Genomic DNA, 15,423 nt, shown 5'->3' on the forward strand with positions numbered 1-15,423 from the left:
CGGCGAACCGGGGCACTCTGCACAATTCTGCCCAAAGGCGGCCTTTCAGTCCGGCGCCGCCCCCAGCCCCGCCCCCTCCTGGGCGCCCGACACCAGTGGGTCCTCCCAGGTGCATGCCCATTCCCCCGACTACCTTTGCAGATATTTCAATGAAAACGTGTGCACATATCCCAAATGTAATTTCCTGCACGCATGTAGCACCTGCGGGGACGCCCACCCCCGCTCCCGCTGCCCGCAAAGGACCCGCCCCCCACCAAACAAGAAATATTGATTTACTTTGCTTTGAAAACACCACATGTACTGTAGGTGTCCCTCGTGTTTGATTAAATAAAGCGAGTTGATTGACAATCTACCTGGTCTGCGATCCGATCATCCCATCTTTAAACGCCCACTAATAACAATACTAATAAAAAAAAAAAAAAAAAAAAAAACTAAGTCACCAACCCCTAAGTCATCCGCTAAGCCACTAAGTCACCAACCCTAAGTCATCCAAGTCCAGCGCCAAGTCGGGAAGTCACTAAGTCACCGAGGCCAAGTTGGGAACCCCTAAGCCACTAAGTCACCAACCCCTAAGCCACCAAGTCACCAACCCCTAAGTCATCCCCCAAGCCACTAAGTCACCAACCCCTAAGTCACCCCCTAAGCCACTAAGTCACCAACCCCTAAGTCATCCCCTAAGCCACTAAGTCACCAACCCCTAAGTCATCCCCTAAGCCACTAAGTCACCAACCCCTAAGCCACCCCCTAAGCCACTAAGTCACCAACCCCTAAGCCATCCCCTAAGCCACCAAGTCACCAACCCCTAAGTCATCCCCTAAGCCACTAAGTCACCAACCCCTAAGTCACCCCTAAGCCACTAAGTCACCATCCCCTAAGTCATCCCCTAAGCCACTAAGTCACCAACCCCCCTAAGCCACTAAGTCACCAACCCCTAAGCCATCCCTTAAGCCACCAAGTCACCAACCCCTAAGTTCATCCCCCAAGCCACTAAGTCACCAACCCCTAAGTCACCCCCTAAGCCACTAAGTCACCAACCCCTAAGCCACCAAGTCACCAACCCCTAAGTCATCCCCCAAGCCACTAAGTCACCAACCCCTAAGTCACCCCCTAAGCCACTAAGTCACCAACCCCTAAGTCATCCCCTAAGCCACTAAGTCACCAACCCCTAAGTCACCCCCTAAGCCACTAAGTCACCAGCCCCTAAGCCACCAAGTCACCAACCCCTAAGTCATCCCCCAAGCCACTAAGTCACCAACCCCTAAATCACCCCCTAAGCCACTAAGTCTCCAACCCCTAAGTCATCCCCTAAGCCACTAAGTCACCAACCCCTAAGCCATCCCCTAAGTCACTAAGTCACCTACCCCTAAGTCACTAAGTCACCAACCCCTAAGTCATCCTAACTCCTGGAAACAATCTACTCCCCATGGCTCGCTACATCAGGCTCAGGCCTCAGACTGGCCCCAGCGCCAAGTTGGGAAGCCACTAAGTCACCCAGGCCAAGTCGGGTCACCAACCCCTAAGTCATCCAAGTCCAGCGCCCAGTCGGGAAATCTCTAAGTCACCCAGGCCAAGTTGGGAACCCCTAAGTCACTAAGTCACCAACCCCTAAGTCATCCAGCACCTCAAGAGGACGCTCCAGCGTGTCTTCATCAGCTCTCCAGCTACACCCGCCCGGAGCAGGCGGCCATACCGTGGCCCAAAGAACCCTCCTTCCTCAATCGGCGAGCATGGCAACAAACAGTGTCCCGGGCTCCGTGCCAAAATGTCTCGTTGGTGGTGGCTCCCCGAAAAGCACAGCGCCCAGTAGGCGCAGTAAATCTCCCGGATCATTTTTGGGGAAGAGAGAAGAGAGAGTCGAGAGAGAGAGTCAGGGTCAGTCAGAAGGCCAAGTCGTGCGGCGCGCAAGGCCCGACCGAGCTGGGAAGCGCCAGCCGCAACGCAAGTAGGGGGGTCAAGATCGAAGGCCCGACCGAGTTGGGAAGCGGCAGCCGCAAGTAGCCATAAGTCGTTAAAAAAGGTCGAAGGCCAGAAAAGTACAACCAACTACCGGTGCCCGCAGATCTCAATTAACCTCCGGTAATCAGATCTTCCTTTTGGGGGATCTCCTAGCCTAAGCAGATGCCCTCCTCTTGCCTCAAGAGCAGCGCCACTGGCTAATGGAGTCATGCGCCAAATTATTTGCCATGCATGCCGATTGCTAAATAAAGTTTGTTAAATCTTACCGACTGGCCTCTCATGATTGAAGTGAGGTCTCTAGACCATAGTTCAAGCAGTAGGCCATTCGTGCATAATCTAATCCGATCACCCCTGACGTCATTCAAGTTCTAGTATGACGTGGTCAGTCAAAGTCTTAGTATGACGTCCGTAATGACGTCAGATATGACGTCAGTTAATTATCATATATATAGCAAGGGTTCTACGTCACCTCTCTCTCTCTGGCCGACCATAACAGCAGCAGCTTCACAGCAGTCCATCTCCCTTGAGCCCTCCTCCGGAGCGTTGTTTTGCCCCACCCACCTCCCCAGTCCGCCACCAACGAGTCGTGACTCCTGATCCCCCACGGGGGGGGGATCTCCTAGCCTAAGCAGATGCCCTCCTCTTGCCTGAAGAGCAGCGCCACTGGCTAATGGAGTCATGCGCCAAAGTATTTGCCATGCATGCCGATTGCTAAATAAAGTTTGTTAAATCTTACCGACTGGCCTCTCATGATTGAACTGAGATTAAAGTCAGAATTCTCAGATTAAAGTGATAATCTTGAAGATTTCCATTTCATCCTCATGGGCTGAACTATTCGTTTAAGGCTGGTGATTATTGCCGAAACAAAGTTGTGTGTGTATGTGTATTGGCTCTGAACATGGCTGATTATGACGTGGTCGTTCCTGCGGTGAGTCAGGATTGTGGTATCTAGTGTAAACAGTGTATAGATAGCAATTCAGTTGTTTTGTTTTTTGTTTGTTATTGTTTCATGACCTGACACAGTTGTAACCTCCGACTGGCCAGCTGTTTTTTTTTCTGTTCTGTTTCACTGTAGTATGAAATTCCACAGCCCTGAATCATCAAGGATGCATCTTGAATTCATGCCACGTCACTCCTTCTGACTCCACTCATCCTGCGCTCTCCATGCCCTCCCCCTCCATACCCACAACCCCTCCCCCTCCCCCTCCATACCCACAACCCCTCTCCTCCATGCATGTAGTGCGTCAGAGGCGTTCTTTGGCACAGATGGGGGTATGATCGGGGGGACCTACTTCAAAGTGGTATACACGGCATACACAGATAGCACCTTCACCACCAAAAAACCATCAACGCCTGATACAGAACATTTGGGAATCCTGGGTGAGGCCTTCTCTTTCAACCAAGTGTCTTTCTCTCCTGGGGGGACGTCTCATATTCCCCTCTTTTATTCCTCATGTTCACTCTGGCAGTACACTGGTATTTTGACTCTTGCATATAATTTTCTCACCATCTCTCTTGTCTTACATCTGCCCCAGGCCCTGTCCTGAGGGCTGAGGAAGGAGACACCCTCAGAGTCACGTTCATGAATAAGGCTGATGGGAACTTCAGTATCCAGCCTCATGGTCTGCATGACGACAAACACTTCCAGGGAAGCAGCTACGATGATGGTGAGACACTTCAAAGCAGCTAGTTTCTTTTTTTTTTTTTTTTATTCTTTTTTTTTTATTCTTCAGCATGGAATACAGAGCATATGTTACATCATTACTATTATTTTCTTGTGTCATACATAATGTTATATCGTTCATACATACATACATACAATCATTCCCCTGCGTTCCCTTCCCCACTCCCCCCTCTCTCTCAATTCCCATGTATGCTTATTGACAGTTGTATTCGGTACCACACATTTCTTTATGCTCTTCTCCGCATATCTACTTAGTCATCTCTATATCAACTCTGTTTTTTACATTTATTAACAAAAAATACAAAAATAAATCATAACATGTACATATCTGTAGCTATTAAACCTTGAACTAAGGGATTCCTTGCCCTGCACAGTCTCCTATACAAAGTCTGCTCTAATTGGTGCTATATACTCGATCCAATTTTCCCAGATTCCTTTAAACTTATCCTGTTGCAGTCTGATAGAATAAGTCAGCTTCTCCATCACATATATATCATGCACTACTTCAATCCAATCATCCACCTTAGGCGCTTCGGCCTTCAGCCATTTCCTTGTAATCGCTTTCTTACTTGCAATTAACATCATTCTAAATATTTGTTTGTCTCCTAATCGCACAAGCCCTTGGTCTACTTTCCCCAAGTATAATACCTCAAATGAGAGTGGAAGATTCACTTTGGTTATTTCATCCATACATTTCTTTAACTCTTGCCAGTAACCTTTTAGAATAGGGCAGTCCCAGAATATATGGAAATGGTCGGCTCGGTCTACTCCACACATTCTCCAGCACCTTGTGTTTTGATATTTTTTCTGTGCAGGAGTTAAAAAATATCTTGTGATATTTTTCCATCCATGTTCTCTCCAAGAAGAGGAGCATGTTGTTTTCCACTGTTGTTCAAAGACCTGTTCCCATTCCTCCATTGTCATCTCAATATTTGCTTCTCTCTCCCATTTCTCTTTTATATATATTGTGTCACTGCCCTTCAAATCTTCCACTCTCATATATAAATTTGAAATTAATTTTCTTCCCAAGTTTGATTCATGTGCCAAGGTAAACATATTAATTATTCCCAATTCTGATCCATCTAGATTCCCCTCTCTCATTGTTTGTCCTATGTAATGTCTCAATTGCAAATATCTATAAAAGTCCTGATTAGCCAAGCCAAATTGATCCTTCACTTCTTGAAAGCTTTTAATATTCCCATTCTTCAGTAATTCCCAGTGTATCTTGGGTCCCCGCTCCCATGTTTTGAATCTCCCATCTGTTCTATTTGGTATGAATTCTGAATCATGTGCAATCCATCTCATCAACCTACTATGTATTGTCAAATTATTTTTTGTTACTATTGTATTCCAAATTTTAGTTGATATATCCAGCCATGGATTTACCTCGTGTCTCCTCAATTTTTTATCGGCTATTATAGCCTGGATAGGAACCCCATCTGTTGTCATAACTTCAATTTCTTTCCACCTCGCTTTATAAGAGGGATTGCACAGACTCAGCAATGTTTTTATTTGCGCTGCTTGATAGTAACTCTTCAAACACGGTAAAGCTAACCCTCCCTTATTCTTAGGTAACTGCAGTATCCTATACCTGATTCTCGGTCTCTTCCCTTGCCAGATATATCGTGAAATCATTTTGTCCCATTCTATGAATTCCCTGTCGGTTACTTCCACAGGTAACGTCTGAAATAAATAAAGTAGCCTCGGAAGTATGTTCATCTTAATCGCTTCTGCTCTGGCATTAATGCCCATAAATGGAATAAGATTCCATCTCCTAATATCATTTTTAATTTGACCAAGCAGAGGGTCATAGTTAACAGATTTTAGTTGACCTAGATCTTGTGGCAAATTGATTCCCAGATATCTCATTGATTTCAACTCCCAGTTAATATCATATCTTTCTCTAATGGCTTGGTCTGGCCTATAATTAAATGAGATAACCTGTGTTTTTTGTACATTTACCTTGTAGCCTGATAGCATACCATAGTCTGCTAAGGTCGACATAAGTGCTGGGATAGATTTATTCGGCTGAGACAGATATATTAATACATCATCTGCAAACAATGCTATTTTCTGTACTCCCCCCTCCATGTTTATACCCTGTATGTTTTCATTTTGTTTAATCCATTGGCTCAGCGGTTCCAAGAAAATCGCGAAGAGCAGGGGACTAGCCGCGCACCCTTGACGGCAACCACGTTCTAGCATGATAGACTTTGAGATGCTCCCATTTACCTTGATCCTAGCTGTTGGTCTATTGTATAGAGCCTGTATAGTTTTTATAAACCCTTCATGAAAACCAAATCGTTCTAATACCAAAGCAGCTAGTTTCATATAGATTCCACATTCTACAAATTCCTCTCGCCAGCTATGTCCTTCACTATATCGCTGCACAACCTGCCGCCCATATTTTTCATTTACATTATGTATCTAGTGTATTACAGTTTTGTTCGATTGCTTTGGCCTACTGCCACAAATTCTAGTTACACACCAAATCCACATCCCTATACAAATCAAATGGTTTTGTACCATATTATGTCTAATGAGTCAAATTTTATTCAATCTGATTTACAGTATCATGTATTCAAGACCTTACACCCTGTACCTCTACACACAATGTATATGCCTAAATACGTCCCGAGATAGCCAAACAAATGTAAACGGTGCCAAAATCAGGCAGGGGGCAATTAACGTCCCTCCACATAAACACACTGCCACAGTATTGTATGGGTCAGAAGTGATGTTTTTAAGGGGAAACCTTTGTATATAATGCTTTTTATTGAAATAGTTGCATAGTATACCTTTAACAGTAGCTGAATGCAAATGAGGATGTGCCCATTGACTGGGCTTTCTTGGTAGCATAGCGGTTCTATCTAGGTAGTCTTTTTGCTAGCTGGTGCTCTGAATCACTGTTCTTTGCATGATCAAATCCTTCCACTCTGGTTGGCCTAGCAGTTTAATTAGAGCTGGGTATTGGTTCAAATTTCAGGAATCGATTCGATACCGATTCACAAGGTTGCAAATCGATTAATTTCGATTCGATTCAATTCCGATTCGATTAATTTCAATATCGATTTGGTTAGTGATACCAAGCTGTACCCTGAATTACATGACTGTCCAGTTATGTAACACAGGGGTTCCCAACTTTTTTTGCGCCAAGTAGATACATGGGGAAAAAAAGTTGCAGACCTGTTTTAATGGTTTTAGTTACACATATATTTACTCACCAGGTGGTGACAAAGGGTAAATAACAGCCTTTTCATCTGTCAATAAAGACACTTTCACAATTATGCACAGTGATTTGATTTCAGCCTATATAATTTCTAAAAGTAGATATTAATGATCAAACATTTCCATTCATGTAGCCTACAGTATTTATGTTTTTGTTTCAACTACAAACATAAATGTCAACTTGAAACTATGTTTCAACTACCACACACAGCATAATATTTTAGCCTGTTTATAAAAAAAAAAAAAAAAAAAAAAAAAATCGATCTCTGGACATATGAATCGATAATCGAGGATTAAAATAAAAATCGATTAAAAATCGGAGAATCAATTTTTTGAACCCAGCCCTCCATGGTCTGTTTTGAACTAACTATCCATTGAAAAGTTAAAAATGGACCCAAGCATAGTGATAAAAAATGCCAAGATCCTTTTGAATCTTATTTCATGCAGTGTTTCCCCTAGAAAATCTTTCAGGCCTGGAGGGATTTAGAAACGTACCCCGCCCGCAACGGTGGGGGCCGTCGCTGGTGACGCTAAACTCTTAGCTAACCTGTTTGCATCTATGTTCGCAATGGCATCCCAAGTATCATCATACTATTATGGGATGCGATGCGAACAGTTGTATTAGGGGATGTTTCCCATACGTTTCCCAGGCAACGACACACGTTGACACGTTTTGGAACAGCGCCGCACGCTGGCACGATGCTCCTAAAAGCAAAATGCTTATTGTTTTGAATGATTCGGCATCTTCTATTACTGTCAACACCAGTATTCTCGTATTGTAATAATATGCCATAAAGGTTTATTGAAATTTTGGGGGGAGCAGGAATTATTTTTTATTTATTATTATTATTATTTTTGTTGTTGTTGTTGTTATTTATTTATTTTTGCAATTTTTGTTCTGGCCTGGTGGGCCCGCCAGGCCTGTAGAATGGTAGGGGAAACACTGTCATGTGCATGAAAAGATGACTGTACAGACAGAAGCAGCAGATCTGGTAATTGTAGTGCTTTGTGTGTGACAGGTGTTGACAAGCCTGGCTCCCAGGTGGGTCCAGGGGAGACCTTCATTTATGAGTGGCAGGTGCTGGAAGGTCCCTCTGCCTCAGACACTCCCTGTATCCCTTACCTGTACTACTCCGCCAGTGAGCCCATCCAGGACACCAACTCTGGATTGGTGGGACCCCTGCTGGTGTGCAAGAAAGGCAGGCTGGGGGAGAACGGAACCCAGGTGCTGTATGAACACACTTTCTCTCTCTTTTTATTTGACTTCATCAATGTCTGCCTTTCTCATTGTTTCAGGGAGGAGGCAGAAAAAGACAAAATACACAGCATTTTAACGGATTTCCTCTGTGCACACATACTGTAACAAGAAAACAAAATTCACTACAGGAAGGCACCAATAGGCTATTTGATTAGATTAGGTGAGACGGAACTGTAATGATCACTGTTGGGAAATTGGGTCACTGCAGATAAGATTGCTAAGAGTGGAACACAAAGTACTGAAGATGATGCAGCAAGTACGTGTAGCAAAATAACATCTTGAGATGTTGAGGGGAACACAAAACACATGTTTGATAAGCAGACACTGACAGATACACACATTATTACTCACATTATCATGAACACAAAATGAAGTACATGCTTACAGTAATGTGTCCAGACATGCAAATGTACATTTGTAAGCTATTTACAATTCCATTATCAGCTTCATATTGGTTTTTCATATTGGTTTTTCATATTGATAGCGATTTTCACATATTGTTATAAGTTGTACTGTATTTTACTTACTTACCGGTACCAACTCACTGTAAACATCAAGCCAGTGTAGTTTTGATCTCTTAACTACTAGCGGAATACCCGCCCCTGTGTGACATTCACACCTGGCACTAACATGAGTTTTCTGTGATCAGATTGCAATCGGATAGTGCTTGACAACATTAGCCTGTTACACCTGGCGTTAGCATGCGTTTTGGGTGATCAGATTGCAATCAAAACGGGTGTCCTCTCAATCCGCATACAGTTCCTGTATGCGGATTGAGAGGACACATTGCATTTACACTTGTGTTCAATGTGGTCACAATGCGTCCCTGACCACCTCCGGAGGTGGTTTGACCGATCAGATCGCAATCACAATGTTAGTGCCAGGTGTAAATGGCCTCACTGTCAGGCCTCGTTCACAGAGTTGGCATGCAGCCTCTCTCTCCTCCAGAAGGTTTTCATAGTCACACTTCACTCATTACAACTCAGCTCACCTGTGCTGCTCCACTCTGGAGCTCCCCATGGTGCTGAACCTGTCTGAGTCATTTTGGCCACTAATTAGCCATTTTTGCCCATTTACTCGGCCCTACTTAACTAATTAAAAAATCCGGCTCATAGCTGTGGGGCTTAACACAATTCTGCTCACTCACTCACTCACTCACTCACTCACAGACAGACAGACAGACAGACACTTCACATTCAATTCTGCTCACTCACTCACAGACAGACAGACAGACAGACAGACAGACAGACAGACAGACAGACAGACAGACAGACAGACAGACAGACACTTCACATTCAATTCTGCTCACTCACTCACAGGGAATCATTCAGAATCTGCTGTTATTAAGAATGACAAGCATTGTCAATGTGTGTTTTAACTTCTTTTGAAGGATTGCATTGCATGTCCCTCTGTGTGTTGAGGGAATTCTAGAATGTGTGAAGCAGATCTGAACAATGTATTACATGTTCCATTTCCTTTGGTATTGATAACATGCATTGATCTTGACTGTCTGTGTGTGCTATTTAACAGAGGGACGTGGATAAGGAGTTGTTCCTTCTGTTTTCTGTCATGGATGAGAACTTGAGCTGGTATTTGATGGAGAATATCAACGTGTTTGGCAGCAATGAGACGGACCCTGCAGATGAAGACTTTGAGGAGAGCAATAAGATGCATGGTAATCACTGTGTGTGTGTGTGTGTGTGTGTGTGTGTGTGTGTGTGTGTGTGTGTGTGTGTGTGTGTGTGTGTGTGTGCGCGTGTGCGCGTGTGCACGTGTGCGTGTGTATTTAGTTGCCTCATTGTTTGTATTTAATTTTAAATATTATATTTATACTGACTGCAGCTTGCAAAGCACTGTCATATCTGAGTGCAGTTACTGGCATTTCCTTCATAACTGCTTTTTTGTATCTCTTATATATATATATATATATATATATATATATATTTTTTTAATCCCCTTAATTTTAGCGGTGAATGGGCTCATGTATGGGAACCTTCCTGGACTGACGGTATGTGCCGGGGACAGAGTTGTGTGGTACAACTTTGGGCTAGGTACAGAGGTGGACATCCATGGTGTTTATTTCGAGGGCAACACCTTCCAGAGGCAGGGTATGACCCGCGACACCATCAGCCTGTTCCCACACACCACTGCTGCAGTTCTCATGAAGCCACACACTGCTGGTCAGTTACATGGCTCTCTACACACACATGCACGCACACACACACACACACACACACACACACACACACACACACACACACACACACACACACACACACACACACCCGCTGCTGCTATCCAAACATTGCATACTTTTGTCTTTCACACACATTCTCTGGGTCTGTCACGTCTGGGGTTTTTTTATTGTATCTCTGCCAAACCAAGAATCAATTTAAAATATGTTCTTTGCAAACATGCTGACATTCTCTTGAGTGTGTTTCCCATGATGTGTAACAACCTCCATCCAGCACTTCACAGCGGCAAACATATACAGCCACAATCTAAACTGGTGCAGGAAATGTCTGCCAAGACTGTTAGTGATACAGGTTAAAGGGGAATTCCACCATAAATGACCATCCGTTTATTTCTTCAAATGTAGACGTTTGCCTAAAACTCATAATACAGGTTTCTCCTGTTTTATGTGTTGATGAGTTATGAGTTATGAGAAAAATACAGTCCTATGAAATCATTGACATGGGATGGATAGTCAAGTTCAACATGTATAATTTGATAGAATGTTGTATGGGACATGTCATTAGCCTCAGTTGCCTATCTCAAGTAATTCAGTAAGCTCCCCTTTAACTAGGGATGCACAATGTATCAGCAATCATATCTAGGGCTGGGTTCAAAAAATCGATTCTCCGATTTTTAATCGATTTTTATTTTAATCCTCGATTATCGATTCATATGTCCAGAGATCGAATTAAAAATTTTTTTTATTTTTTTTAATAAACAGGCTAAAATATTATGCTGTGTGTGGTAGTTGAAGCATAGTTTCAAGTTGACGTTTATTTATGTTTGTAGTTGAAACAAAAACATAAATACTGTAGGCTACATGAATGGAAATGTTTGATCAATAATATCTACTTTTAGAAATTATATAGGCTGAAATCAAATCACTGTGCATAATTGTGAAAGTGTCTTTATTGACAGATGAAAAGGCTGTTATTTACCCTTTGTCACCACCTGGTGAGTAAATATATGTGTAACTAAAACCATTAAAATTGACAACAGGTCTGCAACCTTTTTTCCCCATGTATCTACTTGGCTGGTTGGGAACCCCTATGTTACATAACTGGACATGTAATTCAGGGTACAGCTCAAAAAACATTTTGAAACATATTGAAATTGATCGAATCGGAATCAAATCGAATCGAATCGAATCGAAATTAATCGATTCGCAACCTTGTGAATCGGAATCGAATCGATTCTTGAAATTTTAACCAATACCCAGCTCTAATCATATCGGGATTCTGCATCAGTCCGCCAGCCAAAATGTTCACATTGAGAGGAAACAATGCGGTAAATCTATGCTTGATGGGCTTTTCCAAATGTTTTGGAAATAAAGAAATGCATTACTTTTCCTAATTCACAGTGTTTACATGTGTTTTTCACGATGTACAAAATTTGATTATCATAGAAATGTGTTTTTATACAGGTCATATCGACATCTGTAGATATTGGTTATTGGCCATAACAGCAATGTTAATAATATTGGTGTCGGCCCAAAAAAATTATATCGGTGCATCCCTACCTTTAACATTTGAATGAGTGAGCCAACCACAAACTCCACGCATTGTTACGATGTTGCATAGTTCTTACTAAAAACTCTCTTCATTGTTACGATGTTGCATACTTCTTACTACAAACTCTCTTCATTGTTACGATGTTGCATAGTTCTTACTAAAAACTCTCTTCATTGTTACGATGTTGCATAGTTCTTACTAAAAACTCTCTTCATTGTTACGATGTTGCATAGTTCTTCTTACTACAAACTCTCTTCATTGTTACGATGTTGCATAGTTCTTACTACAAACTCTCTTCATTGTTTACGATGTTGCATAGTTCTTCTTACTACAAACTCTCTTCATAGTTACGATGTTGCATAGTTCTTACTACAAACTCTCTTCATTGTTACGATGTTGCATAGTTCTTACTACAAACTCTCTTCATTGTTACGATGTTGCATAGTTCTTACTACAAACTCTCTTCATTGTTACGATGTTGCATAGTTCTTACTAAAAACTCTCTTCATTGTTACGATGCTGCATAGTTCTTACTAAAAACTCTCTTCATTGTTACGATGTTGCATAGTTCTTACTAAAAACTCTCTTCATTGTTACGATGTTGCATAGTTCTTACTAAAAACTCTCTTCATTGTTACGATGTTGCATAGTTCTTACTAAAAACTCTCTTCATTGTTACGATGTTGCATAGTTCTTACTACAAACTCTCTTCATTGTTACGATGTTGCATAGTTCTTACTAAAAACTCTCTTCATTGCCTACACAGGTGTGTATGAAGTGAGCTGCAGAGTCACAGACCACTTCTCAGCTGGGATGAGGCAGCAGTACATGGTGAAGGATTGTCCGGGGCGTAATGTGAACCACGCGCACACACACAGAGGGCCGTCCAAGGTTGTACAGTATTTTATCAGCGCTGAAGAAATCGAGTGGGACTACTCACCGGACAGAGCCTGGGAGCTGGAGAAGCACAATGCCACAGCTGAAAACAGGTGTGTGTGTGCATTCACGCTAGATAATTGCACGTTGGAAGTATTTCTGTTTTGGAGCTGGAACCTGTGATTTACAGCCTAACTTAGTACTAAGTATTTAAGTTTGTTAATGCTAGCAAATTGGTGTGTGTCTCCCAGTCCAGGCAGTATATTTGTGGAGAGAGGGGAGACCAGGATTGGCTCACGCTATCAAAAGGTGGTGTACAGAGAGTACACCGATGAAACCTTCAAAATACAGAAGGAGCGACCGCCCAACCAACAACACTTGGGAATTCTGGGTACGCCGAGCTGTTCTTGTCTCTCTTATCTATACTTCTACCTATTCATTCTGGGACCGTCTTTATGTGAGTGAGTTTGTTTGTCCTTGGCATATCTGGAGAATCGTTCGTCAAATCGACTTCAAACTTGGCACATGACGTGTGTGTGTGGGACCCTGACTTAGTGCCGTGTTGAAATTTGTGCAATTTGGTCACGCCAAATGCCAGATATGAATGCTTTCCCCCGCTGGTGCCAGGACGACGTGGTGTAGGATTAAACACGCGCCCCCCACAGCGCTCTCTGCAACACAAAAAGTGGTTATCTCGAGAACCGTTTGTTCAATCAACTTCACACAAGTGCAATGTCAAATTTGGTGCAATTTCGACATGCACATAAGTATTGATATACTGGAAATGTTTTATTTATTTATTTATTTATTTATTTATTTATTTATTTATTTATTTATTTATTTATTTATTTATTTATTTATTTATTTATTTATTTATTTGGGACAGTGCACATCAATCAACATATCAGCAATACACCTCAATGCAAATGTGCCATCAGGGCAGGTACACTACACACAAAACAAGAAATCACAAGACATGTAACAAACAGTACAAAAGACAAATCACAGACAGTATTACTGTACTATAAAAAAAAATACATAGTGTTACAAGTTCAGTATAAATTCATGTGGATGTATCTGTTTTCAGATACATACAAACTTGGCATTGTTCGTTATCTCAATCCCGGACGTAGCCACCATAAGTTAAAATGCCAACTGCGGCATTCATTGTCTAGGGGTTTATACTACTACACCGATAACTGTAACATTAACACTGAAAGGCTGTTTACCAATTGAGCAGGTCACCCACCCAAGGCTTTAGCTGATGCGGCCTCCTGAAGCATCCCGACAATGGGCCATCCCGCTCGGTTGAATGCGTGAGGAATCCCAGATAATCCTCACATGGTCAAAAGGGGTCCCATGAAGATGGGACAGGACAAAAGTGACAAAACCAAGCAAAACAAGACATAAACTAGTATAGACTATCAACAAGCTGCGTGGCGGGCCGCAGCCGCATCTTCTGTATGGACCGGACTGAGCTCCCGAGGGTCGAGTCAGACGCCATTTTAAGTACGCCTACGGCAGCCCCGTATGAATAAAAAGGCGCCATACAGACTCAGAGACGATATAGAGGTATAAAGGGCGCCTCTATATCCTTCTAAATGAGGAGACCAGATCAAAAGATAAACAACCACAACAAATAGACATAAATATTGATCATATCCACATGAGAATGGGGACGACTCTAAAACACAGTAAAAAGTTAAGAGTGCTTAATGGACCGAAAGTCCCCCAGAAAGGGGCACCAGGGGAGGAAACTGTTATTACTGTATGTGTGGGTACATGACTGATTTGCTATTTTTTTTCAGTGATCCTCACTATTTCTTCGATGAGAGCCGCACTGGCAGGACAAAGTCAATAGGAGAGCCACTTTTACCGCAAAACACCAAAAGCCACCCCAACCAAGCACATCTGCCTACCATTTTTTTGTTTTATTGTTTTACACACACACACACACACACACTGACACACACACACACACACACACACACACACACACAATATATACCAGTTTCCCCTAGAAAATCTTTCAGGCCTGGAGGGATTTCGAAACGTACCCCGACCGCAACGGTGGGGGCCGTCGGTGGGGGCCGTCGCTGGCGATGCTGAAGTGTTAGCTAACCTGTTCACATCTATGTTCGCAATGGCATCCAAAGTATCATCATACTATTATGGGATGCGATGCGAACAGTTGTATTATGGGATGTGCGCGGCCTCGCCTGCCCTGCAGCTCGCCGAGCTGGCCTGCTCTATTGGCGCGTACGCGGGTGTGTGTTGCTCACAAAATTGTATTGCCCTTAAGTTTACATGCGCGCGGGTGTGTGTGTGCCCCTTAAGTTTCCATCAGTGCCTATGACATCATCAGTGATGTCATAAGATGATTTTGCTCTTATTACATCACTGATGACATAATCAGTCTTATGACATTACTGATTACATCATCAGTGATGTCACAATGCCTATGACACAATGCCTATGACATCATCAGTATGCCTCTAACTTAGTGTGTGTTCGTTCTCTAGCGCCACATAAAGCAAAAAATGTGTGTGTGTGTGTGTGTGTGTGTGTGTGTGTGTGCGTGTGTGTGTGTGCGTGCGTGTGTGTGTGCGTGCGTGCGTGTTGGATAGAAATTGGGGACACACCTGACTTAAGACCAGGTGATTGGGGACGGTGGG

General features: G+C 42.8%; 1 protein-coding gene across 1 annotated transcript in view; it reads left to right on the top strand.

The window, feature by feature from the left end:
- LOC310799053 (ferroxidase HEPHL1-like) overlaps nt 1-15,423 on the top strand; it is a gene marked incomplete at both ends in the record, with an annotated part of 95,672 nt that overhangs the window by 45,129 nt on the left and 35,120 nt on the right. The window contains 7 exons of the mRNA XM_083661621.1: nt 3,197-3,336; nt 3,492-3,623; nt 7,888-8,093; nt 9,657-9,801; nt 10,094-10,306; nt 12,639-12,861; nt 13,000-13,139. Coding sequence (XP_083517747.1) covers nt 3,197-3,336; nt 3,492-3,623; nt 7,888-8,093; nt 9,657-9,801; nt 10,094-10,306; nt 12,639-12,861; nt 13,000-13,139 — 1,199 coding nt within the window. The remainder of the gene's footprint in view (nt 1-3,196; nt 3,337-3,491; nt 3,624-7,887; nt 8,094-9,656; nt 9,802-10,093; nt 10,307-12,638; nt 12,862-12,999; nt 13,140-15,423) is intronic.

This window comes from Poromitra crassiceps, assembly GCF_964638095.1.
Source record: "Poromitra crassiceps genome assembly, chromosome: 27".
NCBI lineage: Eukaryota > Metazoa > Chordata > Actinopteri > Beryciformes > Melamphaidae > Poromitra > Poromitra crassiceps.